The sequence below is a fragment of the Malaclemys terrapin genome, chromosome 6 (assembly GCF_027887155.1).
Source record: "Malaclemys terrapin pileata isolate rMalTer1 chromosome 6, rMalTer1.hap1, whole genome shotgun sequence".
Lineage (NCBI taxonomy): Eukaryota > Metazoa > Chordata > Testudines > Emydidae > Malaclemys > Malaclemys terrapin.
This window is the reverse complement of record NC_071510.1, coordinates 106,701,307-106,723,425: the sequence shown is the minus strand read 5'-3', so window position 1 is coordinate 106,723,425 and position 22,119 is coordinate 106,701,307. Positions and strand designations below refer to the sequence as shown.

General features: G+C 41.6%; 1 protein-coding gene across 3 annotated transcripts in view; it reads right to left on the bottom strand.

The window, feature by feature from the left end:
* The window catches only part of DAB2 (DAB adaptor protein 2), a 41,035-nt gene extending 19,615 nt beyond the window's left edge, over window positions 1-21,420 (bottom strand). For all 3 annotated transcript variants that reach the window (XM_054031989.1, XM_054031991.1, XM_054031990.1), the window contains exons 1-2: window positions 21,268-21,420; window positions 695-893 (exon numbers count right to left, since the gene is read on the bottom strand). In XM_054031989.1, coding sequence (XP_053887964.1) covers window positions 695-788 — 94 coding nt within the window. In that variant the 5' untranslated portion in view covers window positions 789-893; window positions 21,268-21,420. The remainder of the gene's footprint in view (window positions 1-694; window positions 894-21,267) is intronic.
* Between the last annotated feature and the right edge of the window lie 699 nt (window positions 21,421-22,119).

Genomic DNA, 22,119 nt, shown 5'->3' with positions numbered 1-22,119 from the left:
TTGCTTCCTCCCTACCACCTTAGAATTATTTTAGGTTTTATGGACTCTAGAAAGTTAGGGGAGAGAGAGTGTCAGTTCAGTATTGAAGGTTTGCTAGAATCTCTTCCACTGCCATGAAAGTTGTTCATACTCCAAGTTCAACTCTGATGGGCCCTTTTATAGGCTCCAGTAGTGATCATTTGGGTCATTATATATATATATATATATATATATATATATATATATATATATATATATATATATATATTATATAAATATAAAAATGAGGCCATCTAGTTGATGACTTAAGCTTCTGGGATTTGGCAGAAGTTCTTTAGGCAATAGGTTTTAAGTCTGGTATTAAATACAGTAGTCTTTTCAGACGGAAAGGTTCATGGGCAAGTGTCAATAGCTTCCTGGAGATTAAGCTATCAGTGGCAACTGTTAGATGCCCAGCACTATGGAAGTGAACCACTTAACAGCATTAAGGATTCAGACATCTTTTTGATCATCTTGGCTAGTATTCATGACCTACTCCCTGCCCCCAGTCTAAGTCAGTCCCTTGAGGGGTTATGCTAAAGTTTTGGACATGCATTCAGAGCAGTTGCTATTTTAAAGAGTGCCCTCCAGTGATATTTTGAAGAAATATTAGAGGGATAATAGTCACAGCCTGCATATGAGGTAACTTAGTATTGAAGAGGGATGAATTGCTTACCCTTCTTTTTTTCCTTCTTTGAGGCAGGTGCTTTTGGTACTGCCTGCTGCTCAGGCTGGTTGTTGATATTAGTGGTTTCTACTTCATTAGACATTTTGAGATGGAGGCCAGCCTCAACGCCACAAGCATTAAAGAACGCAATACTCGCTGTGTTGTTGGACGTCCAAACAGTGATCAACAGGCAGGCATAATACTTCACCTTCAGCAAGGAGATTAAGTACTTTAGTTAAACTGCCAATATTCTATTTGATTTAAAAGTGTCACCATATTAAGACTATTAAAAAAAAAAAAAAAAAGAGTACATGCCATAGGTCCACTAGATACAGACCAGTGAAGAAGTTAGATTTCACATGAGTTGTAGTTACAGCTGTAGACCTTTCATGGAAGACATTAAGGCATCCCATCAAGGGACACTGATATTCACATATGTTAATAGCCAAAGTGCTTAGTTACAGGACATGATCAAGATCTAGCCACTATTTGCTTTGTGTGCCAAGGAGGTCAAGGTGTCAATTTCATACAATTGCTCCCCTGAGATGTTTGCTTTATTTGCCATACAGAAGTTGGTTTCTAGTCTAAACTGCCATTTTGATCAATTTCACTTAGCCTCCTATAAACAAAGGACTAACTATTGCTAAATAAGTGAGCATTTTGCAATTGCACAATAGGGAGGGGAAGAGGAAAGCTACTGGTAAGTGCTTCAGATTCCATATAGGTGAATAAGTACAGCACTTGCAGTTTTGCAAAAAAGTTATTTGTGGCCTGAAGTAGATTGTATTCTCCCCTTGCTGAGACTTACGTTTACCCACTGCTTCTCTCCTCCTCTGCCCTCAAGAGGGATGCTCTAAATACCCATTTTCTGCACAGATTTGTCCTTCTGGATGATAAGAACTCCTATCTGACAGCCAATAATGCAATAGACTCCAGACAGTCAGATCTGTCAAGACTTTAGGTATAACACATGTAGGGACTGATTCTGTGCAGATATGCTCTCCATTTCAGAGCCTCTCATGCTATGTGATGGTTGTTCACTAATCCAGATAAGTATGGTTCTCAAGTGGATTATACAAGCAGGCCCATAATTTGTGGTCCTGTGCTGGTTGGGCCAACAAGAATGTTATGTAGTGGGCAGAGGCATCATTTTGCCAGAGTGTAAAGGTATGTGCCCTTCATGTAGATCTTGGAAGATCCCTTGTCCTTGGATGGCTTTTTGCCCACCCACCCAGCAAAAGTTCAGTAGGAACTTGTGCAGCAGGCAGTTCTACAAGTTATTTTGTCCAGTTTAATTATTCTTAAGGGTAGTTCTACTTTACAAATATGAGCAAGCTGAAAGGAACTACTACAATACAGTCTCCTAAACCTCATGTGTTTACAGACAAAGTTATCCAAGTTACCTAGGCAATCATTTGTGCACCATTAGAAGGTGAAGATTATTCAGAAATAATTATGTTCCCTACATTTAGTTGTCTTACAGTCTAAAAATCCCTGGTACTTGGGTTGAGTTTTGAGTAAAGCCAGTATATTTTACAGTAATAGCCCCTTCAAATTGTCTCCAAGGGTGCTGGAACAATTTTGATAGTGGAGGTGCTGAGAGTCATTGAACCAAACTGTAAACCCTGTATATGATGGAAACTGCTTCAAGCCAGGGGATGTGGCAGCACCCCCAGTTCTATCACCGGACTGTCTCATTTGATTGACTAAGAAGCCATGAAGTAATTACAGAGGATCTTCAAACTCTGCAGTCCTGATCAAGCTCTAAGTGGTTTCTTAATTTAGTTTGAAAGACATAGAAAGTAACTGTTTAGTAACAATGTATTTTAACATCTAAGTTCAGGGATAATCAATAGGTGAACTGCAGGCCAAATCTGCATCACCAGATGCTTTTGAACAGACAAAAAATCTTAATCAGTTAATTTTAATTTTCTCTGGTGTCTGGACCTTGACTGTACCTTGCTCAAGAAATTTGGACAAAAAAAATTGACTACCCTGATCTAGTATTTCCAGATCTAGCACAGGCAAAGCATCAGATAAATGCAACTTTACCTGGCAAAACTGGATTTCAAAATATGCAATACATCCACAATGAGACAGTATTTAAAGAATTCAAAAAAATATAGTCAGCCATCTGAAGCAGTCAGGAAATAGAAATAGGCTTCCAGGGGACAATAAAGCATACTTTTAAGTAAGTGTCTAGAGCCAATTAGAAAGCTACATTGTCACACTGATCAGATGACAAATATTACAAGCCATTACCACTTAGCATGAGGAAACCTTATGCTAAAGTTTAAAGGTTGTCTGAGTCACTAATTTTTAGTTTGGTTTTCCCTATAGCACTAAAGAGGAGCTACACCAACTCTAATGCCTTCCCTATCACAAGGCAAATCAGTTAGTTACTAGTTTAATAAAAATTAAACTAGTACTCAAGTCCTATGAGTAATTTGATAGCTGTTAATATTGGACTTTCAGTGCAGATGGGGCAGGATGAATATGTAGCTCTTTGGTTTCTATTTCTTGAATTCCAAATGACAGCAAATTCATTCTTAATGGGTTCACTTCAGGAATTTCACAATTAAGTGGCTCTTTGGTGTAGGCTGCCTGGAGTCAATAAGGGTGTCTCCTCTAAATACTGGGAGTCTTATAAAATCTGGAGCATGTATATTTCCTATTACTGCCCTCAGATACAGCTGTTCTTGCTGGGTAATATTGCAACATTTTCTAGGAAAGATGGACATCTTTCCTAGTTATCTAGTCAAGTGGAAGCTGCAGTGTTGGTTGTAGTATTGCACCTAAAACTAAGGCTATTGAAAGATTGGAGCAAAGTTATACATATAGACCAGATTGGAAGAGAATTTCCATGAAAGCTGCTGTTTCCTTCCTTGCTCTAGTCAAAAGGCTAGTCGTGTTCAGGCCACTATCCTCCACCTGATTAAGTCAGTCCCCCAAGAGGGGCAGCCAATAAATTATCTCTAGCATAGGAGTGATCAAACCAGTCACTGGAGATCAGGAAGTTAAGCTGGAAACTCAAAGCTCATCTGCCTTCACTGAAGCAAGACAGTCAGTGATAGCTGCTAAGTGTTGGATTCTGAAAACTGACCAAGGCAGGTATAAGTCTTGTGTAGTCTGCTCCCCCTGCTTCCAAGATCACTTCTTGTGGGAAAAGGGCAACTGTTGGCAAAAATTCCAGAAGTATCCAGTTTTGAGTCTAGAAAATTTGGTTCTGAGGTTTGACTGATGCCTCCAAAACCAACATGAAGTTCTGCTGCTTAGTCTTGCACTTAAGAGTCAGCTGTTGAACTTTCTGCACAAATTTGTGCACTTCAACTGCAATTAAGTGAGAAGACCCAGAATGTTGTTCCATGCTGCTTATTGGAAGCCAAGTGAACATGTTCCAAAATGACCAAGCCATAAAAAGAGACCAGGAGTCCTAAAATCAAGTATTACCTAGCCATGACTAGACACATGGGTATTAAGGCTTTTATATAGCTAGTGAGCAAGGTTTTGGACTGCTCAGGAGTTTTGAACATTTATGCTGGATGTTACCTTTGGAAAAAAATCTTGGAATTAACACTGCTGAGCTTTTGGTTTGCAAGAGATTTTCCTTAGCCAGACTATTTCTTGGTGGGTAGTGTCACTTTCAGTTTAGTTTCCCACCACTATATAAAACTTTAGACTTGTGGCCATATAGGTGAGCTCTTTGTAAGAGTTAGACTAAGACTTTAAGGCCAAAAGGGACCCATCATGATCCTCTAGCCTGACCTCACTCACCCACTCCTGTACTAGACAACCTCAGGCTATGTTACTGAAGTCCTCAAATCAGGATTTAAAGACTTAAAGTTACAGAAAATCTACCACTCAGTTTAAACACACAAGTCAACTGTGCCTCATGCTGCAGAGGAAAGTGAAAAAACCAAAAGTCTCTGCCAATCTGATCCAGGGGGAACCTGTAGAATCTATACCAAAGAGTTGATTCCAGATGAAGTCTAGAGTCAATCACAACAAACTTAATGCATATTGGTCACCAAGATTTAATCTCATCCCACTTAGAGATTTACTCTCCTGTTCAATTTAAAGCAGATGCCTCTAGTGCAACATTGTTTGCATGGATATGTAATAAGCATATGATCTGAGAAACCTACAAATAGGTGTTCTGTTTTAGCTACACAATCTCTTCCATCACTAATTTTGACTAACCCAGATTCATAAGTTGCATTAAATTGCTCCTATGGTTTACAGACTAGAGCAAAAAGCTAGTTTATAACCTCCCTAAACTTTGAGCACAAGCAGCTATATTTTAATCACAGCCAGTAAATCAACTAGGCCTATGATAAAGGCCTTGTCTGTTGCAAAGATTTCTGGAAGTCTTGATTCACATGTACAGTTATGTGAAACTTCAAGTTTAATTTCCTTTTTCTAATGCTAAGGTTTCAGTTCTTTGTAGATTTCTTAAAAGCTGATTCATTATGACTATTGGCGTCACCACTACAAGCAGTGGAGTTTAAATAGTCTTTCAGCCCAGAGCATCTTTGCAGGTTCAGGGAGAAGTACAATGTCACCATTCCTCCATTAGCACAGCATAGTTTTCCTGAATATGGTGTCCCATCATCTAATCACAGGTCTGCCTCTAGATCAACCTGACTTTGGTTGTTCTTGCATTATTTTCTTTGGCAGCTTATACATTTGATTTCTACAGAGTCCCACCAATGGCTACAACTGGAAAAATTACAATCCTATACCAGGTTTCAGGGTAGCAGCTGTGTTAGTCTGTATCCGCAAAAAGAACAAGAGTACTTGTGGCACCTTAGAGACTAACATTTATTGGAGCATAAGCTTTCCAAAGAAGTGGGCTGTAGCCCACAAAAGCTTATGCTCCAATAAATGTGTTAGTCTCTAAGGTGCCACAAGTACTCTTGTTCTTTTTGCGAATACAGACTAACACGGCTGCTACTCTGAAACCTATCTGGATCTTGGATGTATGAACAGGTGAGTATTAACTAGGACTGTGGAGGTGATTCAGTACTGCAATACCTTACTACTTTTTTCTAAGGACTAGAGAGAAAAGATGCAGGAAAAGCTCCAAATGACTGAGCACTTGTTAGTTTGACACTAGATCTAGAATTAAGATAAGGGGATTATGCAGATACCCATTGCACTAGGTTATGTACACTTGAATTCATGATGATACTCCTTGCTACCTTAAGAAAACCAGCATGGTCAACTGGGACTTGTAACCACTTTGTCATCTTGGCATTTATCTTGAGGAAAGGGACAATAGTGTTCAAATGCAGCAGTGAAGTCCTAAAACAAGTAGAATTTTGTTTCTAGACTGCTTCATCTGATGGCTCCACCAAGAAGGAGGTTAAAGGGAGATGTGACTTAGCTGCAAGTGCTTCATGACATTGACAAAATGATACATTACAAAACTTAACACAATGTACCAACAGTATTAGAGGTCTGCAAGTAGTTACATTAGAAGGCTAAATGAAATGAGTTCTTTGAAAGATGGCAGAGACAAAGTAGAATAATTAAAGACCAATGAATTTAGAGTAAGGCGTTAAATCAGGATATAGGATTTTTTTTCCTCTTACTTAATTGGCCTCTCAGAGTTGGTAAGACAACTCCCACCTGTTCATGCTGTGTGTGTGTGTGTGTGTGTGTGTGTGTCCTCTGTTTCTCTATATGCAGCCAAAGAAGTGGGTTGTAGCCCACGAAAGCTTATGCTCTAATAAATTTGTTAATCTCTAAGGTGCCACAAGTATTCCTGTTCTTTTTATCCAAGATCATGTTACCCCTGTCTCTGCCCCCAAACTGCTACACTGGGAGCTCATGTTGAGTTGTTTGTCCTTTTATTACCCCCTTCCCCATCCTTAAGGAAAGGAGTTCTGAAAGTCTCCATCCAGTAGGTATGAGGACCACTCCTTGATGTATGACTTTGCATTTTAATACAAACAAATGCATTGCTTTCATGGTAAAGCCATGTTACCAGGTGATCCAGATTGGTGCAGAATGCCAGGGCATTCTGCCCACCTTTGTTTTCTGCAAATTTACTTCTAGATCATTGATCTAAAGATTGATCATTAAACCCAGTAGTGATCCCTGTGGATCCCCACTAGATCACACCCATCTGATTATTAGGATTCCCTACTGACAACTGCTTTGAGAGGTCAGTTAACCAGTTCTTATTGAGAACAGTTAATATAAGCCCAACTTAAATGAATGGTTCTCAATAAGTAGGTTGAGTCAGGGAGGCAGCAACCAAAGGGGATGAAGTACTATTTTGATGAGCAAATGGACAACTGCCCTCCTTAGAAAGCCAAGATATGCCAGAGTGAGGCTCCATTGAAAAATTGTCCAAAGGCAAGTGATTACTTTCTGGAGATCTGTTCCTACACAGTTTATATACCCAAGGATTGAAGCTGCCTTCTCTTACTCCAAAGTTTCTTACCATTGCAGGTATGTGCTCCCCCACTGATAGAATTACCCTATTTCCCCACCCCTTTTGGAAGCTTATGCACCAGTTTAGGTTCCAAGGAGTCTCGTTAGAGTATTCCTAAGGCTTAGATAGGAAAGATTGGATCCATTTTCCCTGTGGAAGTCAGATTATGTTTGTCTACAGAGGGGGTGTCCAGTTTCTAACTAGATTATGCATTTGCTATTGGCTTTGGACACTGTACAAAGCTTCCACTGAAGACTATTATGAATCTGGGAATGAGCCAGGTTTGCAGGTTGCATTTTGAGCCATGTTTGAAATAGCTCTCTATGTGTTCGCTTGTTGTATCCCTGTCCTGGAACAGATATTTGAGAACTATGGTGTGCCAGTATTTACTCCAGAACATGGTCCTTCAGATTTTATTGCAAAAAGCAACACATTTGATGCACAGTTAAACAGTTTGGAAGTCATTTACCATGCCATGGGATGCACTCTCACTCAGCTAGCTGGGAGAATCAGTTATTTTTCCTGCTGAGCCAGATGTTCAGGAATGTGCAAAGGTTAGACTATTGCAAAGTTAATGTTTTAGTGAGTTGGCTTCTTTACTCTTTAAGATGAGCCTCAAGAGTAGCTCAAAAAAGCACCATATTTAGTTTAAAGAATTTGATTAACTATAACAGTTTAGTGGTCTGAGAAGACCTTGTGCTGTACGAGTACTCCAGACTTGTGTAACCACTTTAGAGAATGCAATGAACAAGGGGTATTTTAAGTAGGGTGACCAACTTTTCAGAAGTGGGATACAGGCTGGATCCCCTTCTCCCCCTCAATGGCCCTGCCGAGGCCAGAAGCCAGAGCTGGGCCATGGTAAGAGTTGCTCAGGGAGTCCAGGCTGCTGTGGGGAGCCATGGACCCTCCACCTGCCCAGGGCAGGGTGCCAGAGAGCAGTCCTGCCACCCAGGAAGAGGCTGGTCCCACCTGAGCCTCAGGAAGGTGCCAAGCAGAGCTGTGGAGAATCCAGGACAAATGCTGTCCTGAGTTCTTCAGCCCAAGACTTGAACTCTGCATTTTGGGACTCCCCTGCCTAATTTGGGACAGGTGGTCACCCTAATTTTAACTTAGGGTTGCTAGGATCTAGGAGGTGATTCAGGTTAAGCTATAACTACCCAGTAAAATGTGCCCTAACTGAGCCAAGGGGGCTTGCCATTTTCAGAAGCTATACATGCCTAGCCAGAAATAGGGAGGAGATGTAGATAGAGGAACTTTGTCTTGAAGTTGTGCACCACACTACCTTTCCCCTCGCCACATTCCTCTTGAGGGGAGGGTCTGATGTTCAAGTAGTCCCTGCACTCTTAACAGAAGCTGAAGACTCATTGGGTAATCCAGCCAGGTGTGATCATTTGGGCCAGCTAGTGCTTCTAGTGTTCAAGGTATTCTCTAGCCCAGGGAGAACGATATTGATTATTAAGATCAGCAGGTGAGCTGCACTGTTTTATTACTGTTGTACAGGACACTTATTCTCAATCTAGTTCTCTTGACAGTCCTACTCCAGTTTGAAGCCAAGTCAGAGACCAGTGAGAACCTAGACAGACCAAGGCTAAGTTGAAGTCAACATATGGCCAAGTTAGAAAGTCAAATAGCAACTGCTATTTTAGTTTGTTTTGGCAACCACGGTGTATATAACTGAGTAAGTCTTTGGTTGCTGCACTGTCATGCAGTGCCACAAGAGTAGTATTCACAGGTGAGTACTTCTCCAAAAGCTCTTTGCAACAGGCTAGATCAGATGCCATTAGTTCAATGATGAAGTAAAGGCATCCACTAGGGACTGCTCTGAATAAGTCAGCAACTAGGGCACTACAAGCCATTTAACTCAAGGAGAAAGTATTCCCACAAGAGCCATAACTTAACCACCAATTGGTTACATATGGGGCAAATATTTTGTCAGATGGGTCTGAAGCTTTCAGATAAAGACTATCAGTCTTTGGAAGAAGCAAGTACTTAAGACTCAGGGGATAAAGTGATGCACAATTAATCCCATTTAACTGGCTGTTGATTGCCTGCCAAGACCACCCTACTATACATACATGAGTCCACCTTGCTTTGAAGGCTGCACAACAAACAAAAACAGGTGGCTTTATGTGTTAGGTGCATGCAGTATTGTATTCCACTGTTGATGCTAGAGTCTTCCACAAAGCAAGTAGAACACCTGGAAACATGTTTTTTACTGATAGTAGTGGAAACAAGGCCACTCTGTATTTTGGCCTTAGACTGCACAGCAGCTAACACTTTGAAAGCTGAGACCAGATCACTTTTTGAGATCTGCTCTTGCTTTATCACCACTCAAACAAAACAGGGCAGGTGCACACAACCAGACATGGCAACTTCATATACTGTACTGTGCATGTCATCTAATCCAGGAGTAGGATTGATCTGGGAAGAAACTCCCAAGCTGCACCTTCAGCATATGTATACAGAATACATTGCACTGACTATTAGTTGCCAGCCCTTTATGAAGCCTTGTCTACAATAGCACTGGAAAGAGGGCCACATTTGTATATATTTCCTCTTCTGCCCCCATCCCTTTAGCTATTGGGATCTAAAGCCCTTCAAATGTGACTTCTAGTCCTTTAATTTTACAATTCTTGAATTTAAAGGATTATTTCAGGGAAATGTTTGTATTTTTCATTGTGCCTGTTTCTCATGCTTCTTTCAGTTAAAAGCTTAAAAATATTAATTGAAAGAGGAAGCAGCAAGTAATTCAGCTGAGTTATTGGAGAGTTAGAAAAAGTTGGAATAGGCTAGACCTCAGACACTTGAGAAATTTGGCCCTCATACTTCTGAGTTACACTAGTGTAAGTGAGGTAGAGTTTGGCCCTCAGCAGCTATGGTCAGAAATTGTTCCACTAAGTGGAACATCCAGACTCATAAGGTATGGTCTACAGAGGGACAGACTAGTGCATTAAAAACCACACCCACTATTAGTTTTAGGATTCTCCTTAATTTGAGGTTCCTATCTTGATGCTTCTACTTCTGATGTAATCCTGAGATCAGTCTCAGAAACAGAACTTGCCTAGCACTCCTGTCAGGATCCTGTGGGGTGAAATGTATTTAGTGCTGAACCATGTATAAAGAGTGAGCATTCAGCATGCACATATGGCATGGGGGGGGAGGGGAGAAGGGAGAGAGGGGTAGCACAGCACCTCACATAGCAGACATGTTTGTTGATAAGAAACCTCATAGTAAGACATGTCCCATGCAGCCATCTACCTCAAGGCAGGAAATCCTGCTGAGATTTCAGTGTGGTTCAAGGAAATCTAGGTATTTCAGACTATTAAGTACAACCCCACACCCAAACGAGTATGCATCTTATATGCCTGTGGGAGGCTGTGTCTTAACTCAAGCATTTTAGTGGAGCTTATCCACCTGATAATTAAGATTAGTTTTACCATGCACTTCAGACCTGTAGCAAGGCAGGCTGACTTCTTGAAAGGCTAAGATTCCAAGAATCATTGAATAAGAAATACAGATGGTTAAGAACCATTTCAAAGGCTTTGTTTCCTCAGAAGTTTCTAGGCTCCGTGGATAGCAGCTTCAGTTTATTTTAGCTTATTGGCCACAATCCTACAGTACTACCATTACTTTAGGATGGCATTTTGTTTCAAATAGTTGTGCAATTAGATTTTGCAAACCTCTATTATGGACATAGCATCCCTCTTCATAGCTTGTGCTGCTATTTGGAAACTGAGGTAACAAGAGAACTATGTTAAGCAGAGAATTCACCTGCCATTTATAGAAACTGAAATAATTGCATTTCTGGCCCTGCATCAAGGACCATGAGAGTTAAATTGTGTGGAGAAAGGAAAAAATTGGGGAAACATGGAGAGACCAGAGGAAAAACTGACAGGAAAGTAAACATCTCTGCTAGACTGCCTAGTACTTTGTCCTCCTCACAGCATGTGCTTCTTCATTGTCCCTTGGTCTGCAAGCGCTTGCTATAGCTGAAAGAGTTATTGCATGTAAATATTAACCTTGAATTAGAACCCAGGAAGCTAAGAGAGGACAGGAAAGCAAGGCTTTATTGCCAACGCCAACATATCCTGTTGGGAATAAGGGAAGTTGCCAGAACTGCTGCAATAATTTAAGTACTAGGAACATAGTTTTGTAAGGCAGTGTTTTCTCCCAAACTGTTAGTCATTTGAATTCCTAGTAGTTTAGAAAGCTTGTATTTTTGTATTCTGCTTCAGCTCTTACTAAGCGAGTCTGGAGAAGACAGGCACTACAACCCAATAGTCAGGAACACTAACAGCAGCTGCATAAAGATACCATTAAATTTTTGCCAAAAGGACATCTTTAGTCTATTACATAGCTATTGGAGGATATTGTCAGTTTCCAGTGGCGCATGTGAAGAAATCTATTTTTAAGAGATGCTGCAGTTTGCCTGGCAGCTCTTCAGTATTTTTTTTTATTTTACTAGGCGCACTCTCCCTACAAGTGGGTTAATTTACTAAATAAAGTTAGTGGAATAAGCTGAAACAGGGTAGAGAGAAACATGCTGCTCTCATGAGAGATTCTGAAATAATCATTGATACTATCAAGACACTAATACTTGGGGCAGCTTCTGCTACACAATAGCATATTCATGTATGTCCCTGTGTGGCTTGACCGACAATGACAATTATTCACATAAATCTCTAGACTGGATGCTAATGTTGCACATTTTTCTGTTTAAACACCGTTTCATTGGTAATGCACTGCATAACCTTGAAGGGCATTGTGCAAGCATTAGTGAATTAGAAAAAATGAATGCACTATTCAGCTACATCTGTCTTTTGAACGGGGTCTTTTGTGCACATCTGGAAAGTTGAAGTGCTATATTGGAAGTGTTTTGCTTCATTATTAAAGCACCCAAAATGCTAGAGCACTGTATGCTTTGAGTGGACAAGGGCATCAAGTTTACACTTTACATTGAATGAACCTACTGTAGTGCAACAGCTGAGATTGTGACATGACCTGCTGAGTAAGAACTGAACTTTCCCCCCTTATGATCAGAAAGGGGTACCAGTCAGCCAGCAAGCAGTCTAACAGACATGGGGGCAGAGCCTAATCTGAGACCCTAGTGGGGTTAGCCTCCTCAGGGAGCTCACTACAGATTACAGTTCATTCCCCTGAAGTGAAGTTGGGGGGATTATCCATTTACCTTTCTGGCTCTCATTGCAGAGAAATTTAAATGATTTTCCATTTCTTAGTGTCCCAATGACATTATGGGGGTATCAGAGTGCAAATACAGCAGGCTTCAGAAGAAGCCTGCTTATGTAGCATTTCCCTTTTAAGGGGAATACTTTACACCACACTGCATTTTCGGCAATACATGTTTGTCTCTTGCCTACATCTAGGAAAGTAGAGGCAGGTTGCATGAGACTGACCCAGAGCTTTGTCATCTCCACCAGCTGTAATTTGGTGAACTGTTTTTTCTATATGTTCCACTAGAACCAGATGTGAAGACTCAAGCAACCAAAATCCAGATGCAAACAGTCTTGATGGTGGCCAATGGACACCTTGCTTTTTAAAGCAAATTATTTATTAAAGCTAATATTTAATTTAAATACACAGGTTGAGAAAGGTGTCTTTACATCTGGGTAGAGTTGCTTAGATTATCCACTAATACAAAGTTTGTTTAAAAACCTCATAAGATACATACTGCAGTTTATTCAGTTCACTTGTCTTATCTCTAACCATGGAGGACTATCTCAAACTGTTGAATCACTCACACTAGAATCATTTTTGGTATGCCATTTACTACTAGTCATTCTTTTCACACCAGCTATAAATGCTTGGCTCCCCTTCCCACCAGCCACTAAGAGTCCTTCCTCTTTCCCCCTTTCCAAAGGACTGGAGGTTTTTTTAAAAAGGGGCCATAATCCAAGTTAATGTTGATGGCAAGCTCATCTCAAAGTTGCTACAATCAATTTTAGTCTAGCCACTGTCAGACATTTGGTGACCTTTCACAAATATCAGCTTTTGCCTTGAGGTCTAAGCAATCACAACACTGCTGGTCAAAGCGAGTTTACAAAAGTAAAGTTCACAACACTTAAGATAGTCATTTGAGACAATGCTTTTCTAGTAACAGTTTTGTCTCACTGTCATTTAAATGAGCTACTTGAGTCAGTCCTGTTTCGGGTTTAGGCCTATCTCACAAGGGTGTATCCTTATGACAAGGGTCACAGGCCTGCCTCTGTAGGCTATTCTTTGTCAACATTTATTGTGGGATTTTTTTTAGAAGATACTGTAGTAGTTCCCTCCTGTGCTGACTCTAGTACTGCTGACACTGGAAGCAATATTTAATTGCAATGAAGAGGTAGTGATGGGGAGCCTGTTCCCTGGTTTAGTTTTTGGTTGCTGAACTTCAAAAAAAGGGCTGTGAAGCCAGTGACCAAACCATGGTGGCCACAGGGGTTAATTTGTGAGAGACTGATGTACTCCAAGGTCTTAGTACAGGCAACAAGAAGTCATTCCAGTGACCCACTATCCAAATGCCTTTCCCATATCACCCTAGTTTACTAGCTGTTGCTCCATCAACTGATCAGGACAGTCTGTTCTCATGGCATCATCCCACCAGTTTTCTGCTCTTTACTTAGCATTTGATTTTAAGAATCCAGGAAGTACAAGAACATGGCTTAGTCAGCATTTACATAATTTCAGGTTGTTTTTAAACTAAAGCCAGGCATCTGTTGCCTACTCATCTAACAATTCTCCAAATGAACTTGCTGTTCAGCAGTTTAAAGGATTTTGACATATTACAAATCTGTTCTCAAACATGTGACATTCTAAGGAATTTGTACATGTTTAGGAGAACTGGTTGGAAGAGATTCAATAGCCAGCTTTCTATGGGAACAGGTTTTGGCCAGTTTCTAATATTGGTTAATAACTCCATGAATATAAGCATACCCAAATCTTTGTACTAGTTCCTAACTGGTCACCAAGCTCCAGAAAAAAATACAGCATCTATAAGTTGGAACAGCATTCTGCTTACTGGCTGTTTCCTGGGTGCTGCTAAGAACTAAGTATTTTTACTGTAAGTCATGCCAATGACTTATTCAGATATGAATAATTGGAAGCAATTTGCCAGATTCTGCCCCAGGCTTATCTGCACAATGCCCTTATCCCATCTGAAGCTAATTGAATAAAGGGCAAAATGGCTTTGTGGCTATTGCAGTTCTGGGTCATTTAAATATAGGTGACAAAGGTAGATGTTTTCAGTTTGTACTAAGAAGCTTTAGACAAGAGTTTGTCAAGATCCAGAAGTTGGAAGCTAGAGTTTCTCCTCGGTATGGATCTCTTCAATCCTATAAGCAGCTTTTAATATGAAGCTTCAATGGTCCTAAATAGTCTCATAAGACTATGTAGTTTCTGAAGTGTATAGATATGTTTGTTGCTTTAAGCCTTGACCATCAGTCCTTATAGTTCTATTTCACTATTTGTTGTGGATCTTCACTACTTTAGTGTTGCTCAGTTATTAAGTCAATTTAACTCAGACTAAGTGCATTATAACTCATGTAAACAAAGAATTTTAGCACATGAATAGCTCAGAGCCATTTCACCTCCACCAGAATTGTAGCTCAAGAAGCATACCCTATAGAGAGAGTAAATTCTAAGTGGTGAAAAGAGGTTTCCTGTAAGAACTCTGCCATCCCAGGGTTCCCCACTGTCCCAATAAAGTTGAGACTTCCCCCTACATTGAAGCAGTTAGTGTTATCTCACAAGATGCAATTGAAATCTGCCAACATTGAGATAGTCCTCTTTGCAGTTCAGGCATGTGACTATTTCATTAGAACGGAGATAGGATTATTGCATATCTTCTGCACAGCCTGCCATGGTGTACTATGCAGATGCTCCAACTGTCCATGACAGTTGCAGTAAATCCTATTTTCTGCCATCACCCTTGTGGTGTTTAAGAGTAGTGTGATCTAAGTTGATAGTTACAAACTGTTGGGCTAGGATTTGATTGAGAATTTGCATTATGCTCAGGATCCGAGCACAGAATGGATTATTCAGCAAGTGCTTAGAATTTGGCCTACAGAAGAGTTTCTATAGAGAAGAAAACCAGTACTTCATGAAAAGTCATAATAGCTACAAATGGTCAATCTGGAAAAGCAAATTGAATATCAAGTCTACTTCAATATGATCATGTCTACACAGGAATAAAATACATACAGCTGACCCAAGTCAGCTGTCTCAGGCTTCAGCTCTGGGATGGTGCGTGTGTGTGTGTGTGTGTGTGTGTGTGTGTGTGTGTGAGTGAGAGGAGTAGTGTACATTCAGGCTCAGGGCTACAGCCCAAGCTCTGGGACCCCCCACCCTTTCAGGGTCCCAGAGCTTGGGCTGCAGCCCAAGTGTCTACATAGCAATTTCCCCTCCCCCGCTTCCAGCTCCAGAGCCCAAGTCAGCTGATCTAGGCCAGCCACAGCCATGCCATGGGCTTTTATCCTTCTGTAGATGTACCTTTGGTCAGTACAGATAAAAGTGAATCATACATAAAGCAGTGAGATGTTTGTCACATGCTTGTTTGTGTACTGTACTCCTCACTAATATCTGGGTATCTTCCAGTGCTCAAGTCTAGTCTATATAGACTAGTGTCCTAGGGAGATTTGCTAACTGCTTGATCAGATACAAGGATAAATCTCTAGGGGCCTGCAGAGTTGTACATCACTGATAGTCTAAGTGGGAATTTGTGGTGCCACTGTTGCCTTCGCCAAAAAGGAGTAACTGGAAGCACTTGTTTATACTTCCTTCTGCAACTACTATAGTCAAGACTAGTGTCTGATCTGTCTAAAAGGCATCTACAGGGGAGGTTCTCATCTGAACTGTTCTCTGCCACAACATTTGTGTCTTTCAGTGGGCTTCCTTAGGTAGTTATTCAACATTTTACAACTGCATATGGATTCTCCCATTACTGGCAGATTGCAAGATCTTCCTTGACACAAAACAGTAACTTTCTAGAACACTTACTCCCTCTAAGGAAGACTTGCAGGGAGACAGCCTGGGTTTAGCAGTCAAGAACTCCAAGTTCTAATTCTGACAGGCTTCCTTTGTACTTTTTCACAAATCAGTCACCTCTAGGACCACCTTGTCCCCCATCACCCTTTGAAAATGAGAATTTTAGCTATCTCACAAGTGCATGGAGATGGGGCTCATCTCCTATGTGGGAGGATGATAGGTACCAGCTTTGAACCCTGCTCAGAAGCTCCATCTTGCAAATCAGCTTCAGTCTAACAAGTGTTTGCAGTTTGAATACTTTATAATCTGCTGCTGAAAACAGACTGCCTCCTCCAGTTTTTTGGATTTCAAGATAGGTGGTTATTTGGCCTTGTATATGATCCCTGTCTATTGGAGTTGTAAGAGTTGATCACAAGGAAGGGTTACTGTACTACCAGATCGGAGATTTAGTGAATTACTGGCCTCATTGTAATCCCTTCAGTACTCTTATTCATCTTGTCTGCCTATCATAGGACAAGTCTTATTCTTCTACTTTAAGTCATGTGACAAAATTCCACAGTAGTTGGAGATGTTATGATTCTATGAAGCAGAATGTTTGCAGTTACATGGTACTTTAGTCATCATGTATTAAGGTAAAAATTGTTAGCTAGTATCTTGTTCCCTGCCCTGCAAGAGAGCACTACAAGTGTCCAGTCAGTATCTTTTTTTAAAGCCTCCTGAATTGTGTACAGTCACTGAACCTTATTTTTAATAAAATACTCCCCATCCTGTGAATCACTGTCTCATCCTATAAGGATCCAATATGAACTAGTAGAAAGGGAGGAAATTCAGTCAAGGCCAATGTGCTGTCCTTAATGGGTCCTGCTGGACTGAAAGTGTTATATTAAGAGGACATGTATTATCCTTCTGTTTGTTACTTTAGGAGACAATTAGAGGGAGTGAAGGCCTGTAGGGAGTTTTATCAAGTGTTTAACCCTAGATCATTTTGCAGTGTTGGGGGGTGGGTTCCCTTCACTTATATTAGGTCATACATATCTTGTCACAATGCTTCATTCTGAGGGGTTCTCTACTCCCAGGGCAAGCCTGGGTCAGTGGGATTTGTGCGTAGAAAGTTAAGTATTGGAAGGAAGAAGCCAAGGTAAGTGTTGAACAAAGCTCGCCTACACAAGAAAGTAGAGCCAGTTTAGTTGCCTATACACAAGCTGTATCAGTGCAAGGCCTGTTGTAGATATTGTTAATGCAGTGTATTAGATATTTCAGAACATCTGTATCCAGTGTGTTTTAAATCAAGACCATGATGTTCTAGCAGTCCACTCAACTCATTTATAGCAGGCATTCCTTAGCCACCACCCTCCCACCTCACCTCCAGCTAGTGTTCCCTCTGATACTCTGGAGAGGCACCTTCCTCCCCAAGTCTGCTAAGGGAATTTTAGCTGTTTATATCAGCATTTGTACACTGTCAAAAAGAGTGGTGTGACAAGATGGCCTCTGCAGTAACCTGGCTAGCCTCAGCATACAGTCCTGCAAGAAACTTGAGTTCAAGGACATCAAGTTGATTGCTATGTCAGTTAGCCATGATTACTTTCTATTACACCTGTTCCAAAAGCCAGTCTAGGATTGCCAGCTCTGTTCATGTGTTATTCCCAGTGGGAGTAAGCTCAACATTGTCCAACCTCTGATCTTAAGATTCTTCCTATTAGAAAACCACACAGTTTCTTCATTGAAGTTTTCAGGATCTCTTATCTGAAGGATACTTGGGACATTAATCTAGCTATGCACTGAAGGCTGTGGTTCGTTAAATTGGGCAGTAGATCTGGATCTTACAGATAGGCACTAGTAAGGACAACTTATTGCCCTCGTCCCTCCCCAAGCCTGAGGGAGCTTACTTTCACTGACTGCGAGAAAGTCTCTAAAGTGGCCAATAAAGGAGTCTATTGCTTTGAGTGCTCTCATAATGGACAGTAATGTCATCCAAATTGCTGGCACTGCTGAATGCAGTCCACATGCATCCCACAGTGCTGGGTCAGCCCAAGAGACCACCCAAGTGTCCTAGAAGCATGCAGCTCATCAAAAAGATAGGAAACCTGTGGGCCTGGCAACCGTACTCAAATTACAGGACTACCCCATTTCACCTTGGACATCCACAGCTTCTAGTTCCAGCTGGGCAGGCTGCTGAGAGATGGGAGACCACAATCCCCCTCCTTGAAACCAAGTATTATTGGTTTAGATGACTAGAGGTATAGGGTTAGACAGCTCTCTCCACTGCCTGAAGTAGATCTTTACTGACAAAGCTCTGGCTCCTCCCTCCCCCACCTTAGAGTTCTAAACACTGAAGAAATACTTGCCATGCTCCTGCTAGGTCTCCATGCCATCCAACAATGGCTATTGGACATGCCTTTCTTCCCTCAAGAAAACTTCCTATGAAGTGTTAGGGAGACATTACCACTAAAAAAAATTTATAGCAGTCAACTGATTAAATTCTCTGGGGTTAGGACCACCACATCTTCCTGTGGATAGCATGCCAAACGAACAGACAACTGGCATTGCCTCTTACTATCAGTCCCATCATTGCAAAAGGTAAGTCATGTGCTAGCAAACTCTAATAGCAGTTACCAAACAGGAGGAGAGAAGATGGTAAAAGGTACTAAAAGTCACCTGAAATGTTGATGAGTTGAGTGACTCTGAATTCCAACAAGTCTTAAATTTGGTCTATTCTTTAGGACTAAAGGTCAAGCAGTAAATGGGGCCTAGAGTAAAGGTCCTAGTGACTTGGGAATGCTCTCCTATTTACACCAACCTTTTCCACAGTCTTACTCACCTTCTCCAATTAAGGCTTGATTCCTGTGGCTCACCTGTCAATTTGCATCTCGCATACTTTTGGGGATTGTGTTTATAGTAGTGGTTGGTTCCATTTCAAAGTTAGGAATATCATTCATACTTCAAACCCAAGACATTTGGCAATTTCAGAAGTTTGCCAAGGACAAGAGCCTATATACACCATGTTTTCCAAGATGGTACTCTGATTTTGCAGATGGGAAGGATAGGGGAGAATCATCTATTGCCCTAGGGACCCTATTTTGAAGCCCAATTTTGAGGAATCTTACAGCAGATTCCTTTTTCATATGGTTAAAGATTTGCTCCAGAACGGAGTCTGGAATCAAATCTTTAGCTTCTGTGAATGAACTAACTATTTTTCACCATCCCAATTTGTTACTTTGTAACCTGTAATATTTGAGTTACACACTGAAGGGGGTGAACATCTCAGAACATGCATTTGTTAAGGTTAGTAAGTACAAGTGCTACTTGCCACCTGAATGATATTAAAAAGGCACCAGTGCCTGTTCTTAAGAGTTTTCATAACCAATGAAGGAAATGTTCCCTTCTATAGTGTCCCGGCCCACCCCTCAAAGGGGGATTTCAGCCATGTGCACATCTCTGCTGAAGAGAGATCATGCTATATGCAGCTTAGAACTTTGGGATTTGTACAGTTCTTGTTCTAGGTACTCAGGCTTCTACAGTGTCCTAATTTCAGGCATTTTGTCCCATATTAAGACCACTTTTCCTTACCTAGACAACTGTGGAAGTCACAGCAACATTGAGAAAGGGGATAAGGGGAAATTTGTGGCTTTTTAAAGGGGAGGAGGCCAGTCTCTGCAAGGGACAGGTTTCGCTCTTGCTAGGCCACCCAGCTATACAATCATCCTGTCTCACTGGAGAACAATCATTTCCTAGCTTGTTTAACTAATTAAGTGTGCTGCTGTTTTTAAGTGTGTTGAGTAGTGGAGAGAATGGTGCCCTAAAGGTATTGTTTGCCTACAGTAGAATTTATTTAGAGGCTTGGTGTAATCAACCTACTATTGCTCAGAACAAGGACATTGCCTCAACAGTCTGCGAGGCCCCCCCACTGAGGGTCATCTTGATAATCTGATCAGTGAGGACACAGATTTGTCCTGTAACCCATTTCTGTTTTTCATCCTTAAAAAGGGGAGCTCCCTTTCACTAGGTAGAGTTTTTTTGCTACAAGATCTGTCAGTCACCTGTAGAGTTTACCCATCACTACTGATAAGTCACCTACTTGCCCCAAGTGCAAATATTAGAAAGCCAAACAAGATGCTCAGGGCAAAATGCTTAGTTATTGTCTCACCCTTTTCTTCCACCCACCCCCAGCAGAGAGTGACCGGATTCTTTCATCCAAACTATTCCTAGACCAACAGCAGGATTTTACTATCACAATATAGATATATTTCTTGTCTTAATCCCCCGCCTCCCCCTCGCTGCAGAAAATGCTTGTTTATTTTGCTTGGCATTCTTGGGCTTCTTTAGCCAACGGGCCCTTTTAGACTCCTGCAAGCAGGATGCAGACGTTTCCACCCAATTTTAGCTAAAGCCTTATTTTGAGAGTAACGCCATGCTACTGACTAGCATTAATACACCCTCCCCAGCTATATATAAAAACACACTAGTCCTAGGCTATGAAAGCCATTACAGTCACAGCTGGCTCCCGAGATTTAACCCATTCAGTGCCTCGCGTCCCCTCCCCCAGCACTGCTAATACTGCCCTTTCCAGCGCTTTAAAGGAGCTAGCGCCAGTGGGGGCGCCGTCTTCGGCAGAGCTTTTACTTAGGGGTGTTGCCAAAATAAACCCCGAGTTCGTGATCAATTAGCCCCCAGGAAGGAGTTTTTTTAGCAAGAGAAATCAGAGCCTTGGTGAGGCAGAAGCCAATACCCGCTGGTAGGCGATTCATGGGCTCACGTTCAGAGAAGTCGCCGTCTCCGGGCTCCCTTGAGCCCATTTTAAAGGCTAGACACCGGGTTGGTGTCGGAGTCCCCCGGCAGACAGCAAGAGCCCAGCATGGGGAGGTTCAGACCCCTCGCCGCAGGCGCCCCAGGCACTCAGAGGGCGGCTTGCTCCAGTAAAGCCTGCAGCGTCCGGCTCAGAGGCAGGCATCAGCCACGCCAGTGAACGAGTAAATTTCACAATCGAGACCAGGCTGGTGGTTGCTTCCTTGAGAAAGGAGTCTTAACGCCCCCTCCGCCCCCTGTACTAGGGGCAGTGTGTCTTAGAGACCCCAGGGACCTTTACAACGAGCCCCCTCCCTCCAAAAAAAGGCAGCAGAAGGAAGAAGAAAAACCACCCTCCCGAAGAGCTACTTACAAACTAGCTCCGTGCTATTCCGTGCATACTCCTCGGGCTACAGCCGGCAGACTAGCTGACACCGTGGGCCCGGTTAAATATTCAGTTGTATTCCAGCCTTCAGTGTAGTTAGCCACTCACAGCGAGAGATATGGTTTTAATCAGATGCTGGCAGCTGAGGACTACCCAGGAATGTGCTGTGATGATTTTGCTGCTTGGGCTTGGCTACTCCCCCTCAACGTGTCGGTGCTTCCAAACTTAACCCTTTGCAAACCAGGACTGAAGGGAACCAGAGTTGCTGGGCTCTTATGAAATGAGTACTACAACAGAGAGGACAAAATGACATTAAGGGGGTTGATTTAAACCCACAACAGGAAATTCAGAGGTTTTTAAATTAGGTGTGTGTGTTATAAAGAATCAAAGGGAATTCACAAGTAATGGGTGGAAGGTCTGTAGCTTATACATTCTGCAGGTATTATAATTCATAAAGAGAAACCTGAAATGCATTTTTAGAAAGCACTTCCAAACTCTCTCTGTGTAGAGGTGATCTAAAGCCTGGTCTCAAAGTGCATATGTTTATATTTATTTGTGGAGATGGTGTTTAAAAATCTGTACCCAGATGCAGATATGCATTGGGTACTTTATAACTGGCTGAACGAAAATCCTGGATCAAGTCATGAGTTCAATCCTTGAGGGGGTCATTTAGGGATCTGGGGCAAAAATCTGTCTGGGGATTGGTCCTGCTTTGAGCAGGGGGTTGGACTAGATGACCCCTTGAGGTCCCTTCCAACCCTGATATTCTATGATTAAATATCCAGATCTGACTTTGGCACCTATATTGTTTTTATTCCCCAGTATTGGATCCTGTCATCT